The sequence below is a fragment of the Antrostomus carolinensis genome, unplaced genomic scaffold (genome assembly GCF_000700745.2).
Source record: "Antrostomus carolinensis isolate BGI_N321 unplaced genomic scaffold, ASM70074v2 scaffold45622, whole genome shotgun sequence".
NCBI lineage: Eukaryota > Metazoa > Chordata > Aves > Caprimulgiformes > Caprimulgidae > Antrostomus > Antrostomus carolinensis.
Window position 1 is genome coordinate 1049 of NW_010302547.1, and position 8507 is coordinate 9555.

General features: G+C 35.7%; 1 protein-coding gene across 1 annotated transcript; it reads left to right on the forward strand.

Moving 5' to 3' along the window:
- Nucleotides 1–1162: 1162 nt before the first annotated feature.
- RAB23 (RAB23, member RAS oncogene family) lies at nt 1163–6962 on the forward strand. Its single transcript, XM_010163817.2, has 5 exons — nt 1163–1208; nt 2633–2789; nt 4302–4384; nt 5632–5724; nt 6581–6962. Exons 1-5 carry the CDS (start codon nt 1163–1165, stop codon nt 6718–6720), a joined length of 519 nt encoding a protein of 172 aa, XP_010162119.2. The 3' UTR covers nt 6721–6962.
- Nucleotides 6963–8507: the final 1545 nt, after the last annotated feature.

An 8507-nucleotide genomic window follows, 5' to 3' on the forward strand; every position in this document is an offset into this window, starting at 1 on the left:
TTTTTTCTGAAATTAGTCTACGTATGAATATCATATCAGTGATTCTGCAGACAGTTGGAACCTTTTTAAAATAAAGATATAAGTGTTCTCAAAGCAGTAATTGCACACAAAAAATCCAATGTCCTTTTCTTCAGTACTTTAAAGTAGCTTTACAAAACAGCTTCTTACAAAAGAACTTTGATTTAAAATATTCATTGAGAACACCCTGGTTTTAGCTGCGATGCTCCTGTCTGACACCACCTTTGCTGCTGGTGCCTGTTGCTGTACACAGTCTGTGGTATGACAGGTGGTGTCTGACTCCATTTTGAGTGGATGAGTGCAATAATAGTTATTGACTCTCTTGAATGCTGTCAGTCACTGCATGCAGAAAGGTGTTCCAGTGCCTAAATCCTGGGGTTTGTCTTTTTTTTTTCTTAGAGCTCCTACATGGATGTTATAATTTCTTAACCTTGTTTATGTTCTCAATAAAAATATTGAATATTTAGCAATATTCTTAGAAGATGAAAATAATTTACCTAATAAGATCTCTGCCCTGCAGCATCTTCTGATGAACTCTGTCACCACTTCTGCACTATTCTGAAGCATACTTTCAGAAAGATCACATTTGATATTGTTTTGAATTGAGCATGAGAGAAATGCCTCTTTTGTTCTCTTCTTAAATAAGCATTTTGCAGGGTTATTAGATTAGTAAATTCTGATATTTCTTACAATCCATTGATCAGTACCTTCAGCAGATGTTTGGAAATACACAATTACATACAGAATGTGTATGTAGAATTTGTCATTGTTGATACACAGGTGTATCTCTTGCTGAGGAAAGATAATTGCATTTACTGTTGTTTAACTTCCTGGTAAGAACTTTTAAATGTCAGAATCTTGAAGGTCCTCAAAAATATCGATTCCTACTTAGAGCCTATTGTACAATTCTCTTTAAAAAACCAATATGGCCAAGTTCAGGTTTTTTACTGTCCCTGTCTGCTGCACTCTATGTGTATTACATCTAAATTGAATAAGGATGTCTGATGTTGTGAGTCACCCCCTTTTTATCTACCACATGCCAGGACTTTTCCCTCTCAACTTACTATTAGCGAGTTATCGCCATGTTTTAGCATTAGGAAGGAGAGAGATGGAAGTGAAAGTGCCTTAGAGTGGAAACTTCACAATGGATTTCTTAGTCTTAAAACTGAACAACATGGTGTTTACAGATGGTGAGAATCTTTTAGTAAATATTCTCATCTCCAGTAGAGCAAAGAACTTGAGAGGCTTTATTAAGCTACACTGCAAGACGATGGGATAAATTCAGTATTGACAAGCTTTGGAAAAAATAATTAATTTTACACCTATCTCACAGGAATCTAAGTGGAATTGGATCAGAAGAACTGCATACATTAGAATATGGTGTGGACATTGGGGAAAACAAAGAAAAATTTCAGAACACAAGTACTAGGGAAAATTATGGAAGACTACATTGCTGCTGTTTTATTGGTAGAGGTTGATTTGAAATTCTGAGGGCAGTTCTTATTGTTCTGTATACAGACAGACCAGAGAGTCTTAATGGCACGTGAGGGAATGTTAAAAAGCATAGGAGAACTTTCATAAAGATAGACTGAACTTGGCTTTGAGAAGGTAAATGAAAGGAAACCTGTAAAAAGAACTTGAGTGCTTTGTGTCAAAGAAATACAAAGACAAACAGAATACAGGAATGGGGGTTGCCTTTTGGAACTCATAGCTAGAAGAAGATTCATACTGATGAAATGATTTTTCGTGCTATATGTAATTAGATTGGGATATTTGCCAGGAGATAACACTGGAATCTCAAAGACACCAGCTGTTACTAAACATCATGTATATTAAAGGCATATAAATAATGTTTCTCCATGTGTTTATGTGCAAAGAGGAGTAGTTTTTTGAGGATAACAAAGGGCTACTGGACAGTCAAAAGACCACTCACTCATATTTCAAGTGTGGAAGTACCTTCTCGGTATCCATGGGTTTTAACTATTGTTTGCTAGGGCTGTTACAGAACAGTAACAAGAATGGTACAAGCCACACGGTATAAAGTATCACAGTGCTGCGATAGAATGAGTGTGAATTGGAAATATGCTTATTTTCTCCAAAGGGCTACTAAACAATTTACTTGAAATAATCACAACTTTCTCTGAAAATTTTGTTTTCTGCTTTTAAAAATCCAGATGACTGTAGCACAGAGGATAATGTGAAGTGGGCTTTACAGATACTGCATACAGAAAAGTATTTGCCTTCTGGCCTCAATTAAGCTGTCTGGAAAACAGCGAGCAATAAGCAGACCTCCCTTTCCCTCTTTTCCAGGCTTTCCACACCCCCTCCTATTCCTTTCCCCCGCATAGATCCACCATGCTGGAAGTAGCTTGAAAGGTAGAAGACCCTTAGCCATCGTGAAGAATGGGTATAATTATCAAAATAATATGTCAGTCTGTTTTAATTTGGGGAATTTATGACCATTGGTTTGACAAGGGCTGGTGGTAAAAGTGCAATTTATGGGAGAAACTGGAAAAATTCCTCGTGTTTTAAATACATTATATATGATTCCTCTCTTTGTTAAACGTTTGTTGGTTGTTTTGTATTTATTTGTAATTGATTTATGTATTTTTAGGAGCCCAGGCTTGTGTACTTGTGTTTTCTACAACTGACAGAGAGTCCTTCAAAGCAATCCCTACCTGGAAGGAGAAAGTCGTAACCGAAGTCGGAGACGTTCCTACAGTTCTTGTGCAGAATAAGATTGATCTTCTCGATGACTCTTGTATAAAGAAGTAGGAGTTTTCTCTTACTGGTTTTAAAGAACAGTGTATGCCCTCTGTATACATATTTAAAAAAAAAAAGCCAAACCAACCTATGGCAGTTTCTGGTTAAGATGTACGATATCTAGGTTGTCAAACCTATGGCCTGCATCAAAACATGCCCTAGGAGTGCAGCTGACAGGCATTGCTGCATGAGTGTAGTTACTTGGGCAGATGTGCTTGCCAGGCTAGGGGATTTCCATTTGCTTCATGCCTTCTTCTGAAGTATCAGCCAAAAAGATAAAGGAATAGCCATAATAAACCATAAATATCATGGTTGTGCCATGATATGATTCTGTCTTTTTTTTAAATCAGAAACTGTACATTTTTTCTCCTGTTAAAATTTACAGTTACTATTAAACTGTGCTGTGCACCAGTGAAGTTACATTGTCTGGGTTGGCTAGTGAATGCTTGGTAAAATGATGAAGGAGTATTAAACAGGTTGTTTGAAAAACTATCTTAATATTCTTCGCTTTGCTTTAATTTGGTTTTATTGCTCATTTTTTTCAAATAGAAATACGTATCTGTTAATATTCTCAAACTGTATGGTGCTGATCCTTCTTCACTGTATTTTTCTTTACAGATTTTACTGTCAGTTCATTCTGCCTTTGTATATATGACCAATTTCATTCTTGCCATAAAATCAGCTTAACAAATGCTTTTATTTACCACAGCATATAATGTAGAAAATACTGCATGATGAAGTTGATCATTCTCCACTTCTTTGTTTCTGCCATCTTCCTGAGAGATTGAAATTATTTCTTTTTGTTGTTTCCTGCACTGGCTTTCTTTGTTCTCTGTTTGCTGTCATTGATGGCATAAATCAGCTTCTATTCCCTCTGCAAAGAATACTGAGGATTTTTCAAAGGAAAAGCAAAATTGCATTTGAACTCCTCCTTTATTCATGGTATGTCACTTAGGTTTTGCTCTCAGAATACTCCCATCTGCCTCAGTAGCATCGTCTTTCTGATTATGTGATTCGCTTTGGTGAAATTTTCATAAGTTTTGGCAGGTTTTCCTTAAAGTTTAGCACAAGTGCTATTTCACTTCATAGGAAAAAGTAATTCTTGATTTCATCTCTGCACTTACCTGATCTCACAGTCTGCTGCTTTATTAAAGTATACTTAAGGATTACTTTTTTGTTGTTGTTTTGACTTTGCAGTGATAATTGTTCTGATTCTAATGCTGTTAGTTACAGCCTCCTTACTTTGGTTTCACTGACACCTGTCTTCAAACCCTTGGGAAATTTTAGTTAAGTCAATAAATATTGAAAAGCAGTTACTTTTGATCATAAAGAAACTGCATGTAAAATACCTTCTTGTTATAGCAGAGATGTTGTAAAGAAATTAAGGATCAAGTATTTTTTGACTGAGTTTCTTAACCCACCTTGCCATGTTTAACTTACCACAAAGCGTTTTGTCTGTAAGAATAAGTGCTGACAAATAATACAAATTAATATTTACAAACTCTTCTTCTGTTGTGCAGTGAAGAGGCAGAAGCACTGGCAAAAAAGCTAAAATTAAGGTTCTACCGAGCGTCTGTGAAGGAAGACCTAAACGTAACCGAAGGTAGGAGATGCAGCAGAGTGGGTGTCACTGCACATCTCTCGTTTGGAGCTGATCTGGTACTTCCCATGCACGCTGCTGGCAATCCTTTTTATATTTCTTAGCAGCTTACTTTAAACATAGCGAGAATGACTTGATATCAGTGTCTTAGGCATGTTTCTTTGAGAAGCCTTTTCCTTTCTCTTCCACAAACAGTGCATATCTTCAATATTTAGTAGTGTTAATGTGTTAAGGCTGCTTGGTTCTAACGACCGTTAGTAAGCACTGAGCTTTTAAGAAAATTATATGTGGAAGTTCAATTATTGCAATATGCAAATTGTTGAACAGATTATTTAGTAATTGTTAATAGTTAATAAATAATTGTTATAATTATTTCATAGTTTAGTTTTATTTAAATAGAATACATTTTTAAATTGGATCTTTTATAGCCTTTTATCTACTGATGATATTTAACTAGTTCCCATGTACCACTTTTTATTGTATATATTTCATTTTATGAGTACTGTTACGCTCTGATAGAGTATAACAATTTTATAAGAGTACTGTTAGACTCTGATAACTTTTGTTTAATCAGGCAAACTGAATAGTAAATTAATTGTTTCTTCTCTGTTAACATCATTCACCTTGTAAAAAACCATCCACAAGAGAAAATGTAAAATGTTTCTGTATCATCTTTACATGGGTTACTAATTATAAATGTAAGTAATTGTAACATATATAGGTTCTGAAAGTTCTCCTGTAGCTGTAGATTTTTTTTCAGAATCCTAGATAGATTTTCTATACCCCAGTACAAATGAGGGTAGCATTAGTTAATTACAAAAATGTTGCTGACAAGTTATATTAATAGCCTTACTTTACATGACTGCTGTTATTCTAAGGCTTCTGGCAAAATATATATGTATATAAAATTGAATTGCTACATAACTCTAAAAAGTTACAAGTTGCATGAATTGGAACATTTGGCAATATGTATGTCCCAGCCTTATTGCAGGAGTACTGAGATGTTTCTGTGTGCTGTGCAAGGCTCTGGGACTGCAAACTGTTAAGACCTGCGCAGACACTGGGCTAATCTGAATTCTGCTCAGGTACACAGGCCTGACCAGAGAGAATCACTTACCAGATCATGCAGAATCTGTGGAGTTGAATGCACTTTTGTCACCACGCAGAATTCTGATACAAGGTATTATTACTGGTATTAAGATTATTTTTAAGCATACTCTGATGTACCTTTTTTCTTTTTAACATTCCAGTTTTCAAGTACTTGGCTGATAAATATCTTCAAAGGCTCAAGCAACAAACAGCTGAAGATCCAGAACTAGTACATACAAGCAGTAACAAGATTGGTATGTATACTGTAATAAAAAAAACAGAAACAGTATTTTGTGCCATCAAAGCTTCTGGTCTCATCTGTTTCCTTATGGAGTTAATGCAAGGTGAATCAGGGTCTAATTATCACCTTCCTATCTTAGGATATTGTCTCCTTCTCTGAAACAACTTGGTCACTCTAAATTTACAAGATTGTCAAACTGATGTACTAAAGTTTTTAGCTAATGTTTGGCAAGTACTCTCTTATTAAATTCATTTAAACAAACATTGTGTAAGGACTTGAGAAAGGATGCTTGTTGGGTTTTTAAATGTAATTAGTGTTACTCATTTTGGTGCGGATATACAAGAGACTCACAGTGAAAGAATCTTGGCCTGTAGTCAGAAGGTCTTTGTAAACTGCCTTTTGTAAGGGAATGTTGAACTTCTGTAGTCCTTCTTAAAGACATTTCTGAGTCAGTTCATTTATTTTCCTTAAAGCACTCCCTTTTTATTCGGGCTTTTTCCTTACCTTTATCTCAGCAAAGTTTCTAACTTTAAAATTGTCATGTTTTTCTTTTATTATGTTACTCAACTAACCATAACTTTGTTACCATGCAATTAGTAGCATACATGAATACAGATGAATGCATATGCTGCCCTTCAATTACATAGATATACACCAGCTTTAAATACTGCCTGGCTAGTAATTCCAACTGGCTCTGCTTCAAATGTCGCTGCAAAATTGACCCAGAAATAGATAAAGCCTTTAAAAACTAGAGTATGCATTTGAGGTACACTGCTATGCCTTAGTAAGTCCTGTGTCTTATGTGTGAATGTATTATGCTGCAGGAAGTCAAGAAATAAAAATACTTTTCTTGTTTTTAATTTCTGTAGGTGTTTTTAATACAGCTATTGGAAGTCACTCCAACCAAAATTCTAGCACTCTTAATGGTGGAGATGTCATCAACCTTAGACCAAACAAACAGAGGACCAAGAAAAGTAGAAGTCCTTTTAGCAACTGCAGCATACCTTAGACCAATTTTGGAGGGAGAAAAACAACCCAGTGAATTGGATGAAGTTGTGCAATTGAATACAGAATAAAGCCAGCTGTAGAGGTATTTTTACCAGTGCTTTAGCAAATCTTGTGCCTGTGGGATCCTTGATAGAGGGTGGATTCATACAAACTTGCTGATGCTGATGTTTTTTGGTGTGTGGAGTGGGACACCTGGTGGCAAAACACAGAATCGTGGCTGCCCCGTGCACTTTGTAAAAATTAGGCAAGCTTCTCCTTTTTCAAGGAATTATTTACAGAGCTATGAACTAGGTATTGCTGAATTGCAAAGCACATTTAACGTAAGGATAATACTTAGAAGTACTGGTACAGACCCTAACACTGTGGCCCAAGGGAAAGTAGCAAGCTTGCAACTCAATTTCAATGAAAACGTTAGAATTGGTTAGTCAGGACACTAAGATAAAGGAAGAGCAAAAAGAAGACACTACATTTTATGGCTGACTATATTCATATGGATTCTGACAGTTCTGTCAGTGCAATGTACTTGTATTATATATATGAATGCTAAGGTATATATGTAAACATTTGGTATGAATATTTAGACTAAATCCCAGTGTATATGTTACTTGGAGATCAGCTAATGATCATAAAATAGCATCTTCCAAAAAAACAACTTCTTTTAAAAATGTTGCATTTCAGATGAGACTTTCCCAGCTGCCACTGTGTGCATTTAACTTGCTCTACTTTGGGCCTAAAAGCTGAGATTTAAGGTGCCAAAAATGCTCCTTCTTTTTACCTAATGCTGTGCTACAGATGTTTTTGTAAGTTTGTTTTTCTCAGTCTTAACAGGTTGAACAAATAACAGAGTCTTTGACACTAACAGCTGTTCAGAAGGAACATATAATCATATTCCTGTTCAGATTTGATTGTTGTACCCTGTGTTGTCTGTGAAGAAGGAACTTGCGAAGTGGTGTCACAAAATACCTTATTTGGAGAAATTTTTCATAGATAACATAAACTAAATAATGGAGGATCCAAAAAAATTGCAGCTGATGACTGAATTATGTTAATGAGACATTCCTGAATGTTGTCTCAGATTCAAAGTTGGCTGCTGGTTACAGAAAATCTAATTGTGCAAGATCAGAGACATGGCAAAAATTTTTCAAAGTGCTTAAGTAATTTTACAGAATTGATTTAGATGTTTAGGAGCCCAAATTTAAATTACAGTTATTTAGACTTAGGCTCCTAAATCACTAAGGTGCTTTTAAAAGTGCTAAGCGAGATATCTTTTATTTACCAAAAAGAAATGCTTTTTAATCGTCTTCAAGAGCATGCATGCCTTTTAAAAAATACCCATTTTGTTTACATGTTTTTGTATGGTATGGTATAATTTTAACTTTCTAGGATTTCTACAACAAAGCTGCCGGAGACAAATGCAAAATATGCTGCTTGAAAAAATACAGAGTTTTAATAGTTTTTTAAATGGTGTATGAGAATGAAAATGAGTCGAGTGATGCTGTATATTTTTGGAGGAAGGACTTTTCACTGTGTGAATTCATGTAGGAAGCCTGACTTACTTTGTTTCTAAGTCAACGAGTATGAAAACTGAAATGTACTCTTTTCCCCACTGTCTGCGGGGAGAGAAGTGGGTGGCAAGTTATGTGCAAACTCTAAAGATCTCTGAACTCTCTGTTTTATGTTCACTGTGCTAGAGGTTCTGCCGAGTACCATTGTGTGTTTGACAAGCTGTCAGAGCACCTCCTGTTGCTGGCAAGAAGGCGGCCTTCAGGGCGCTCGATCCCCTTTGCT

Excerpts from the sequence above, each read along its gene's own strand:
- RAB23 (XM_010163817.2), top strand. The coding sequence starts at position 1,163 with ATGGATTTCTTAGTCTTAAAACTGAACAACATGGTGTTTACAGATG. Across the intron at positions 1,209-2,632 it reads CAACATGGTGTTTACAGATG|GAGCCCAGGCTTGTGTACTT; the intron begins GTGAGAATCTTT and ends ATGTATTTTTAG. Across the intron at positions 4,385-5,631 it reads AGACCTAAACGTAACCGAAG|TTTTCAAGTACTTGGCTGAT; the intron begins GTAGGAGATGCA and ends TTAACATTCCAG.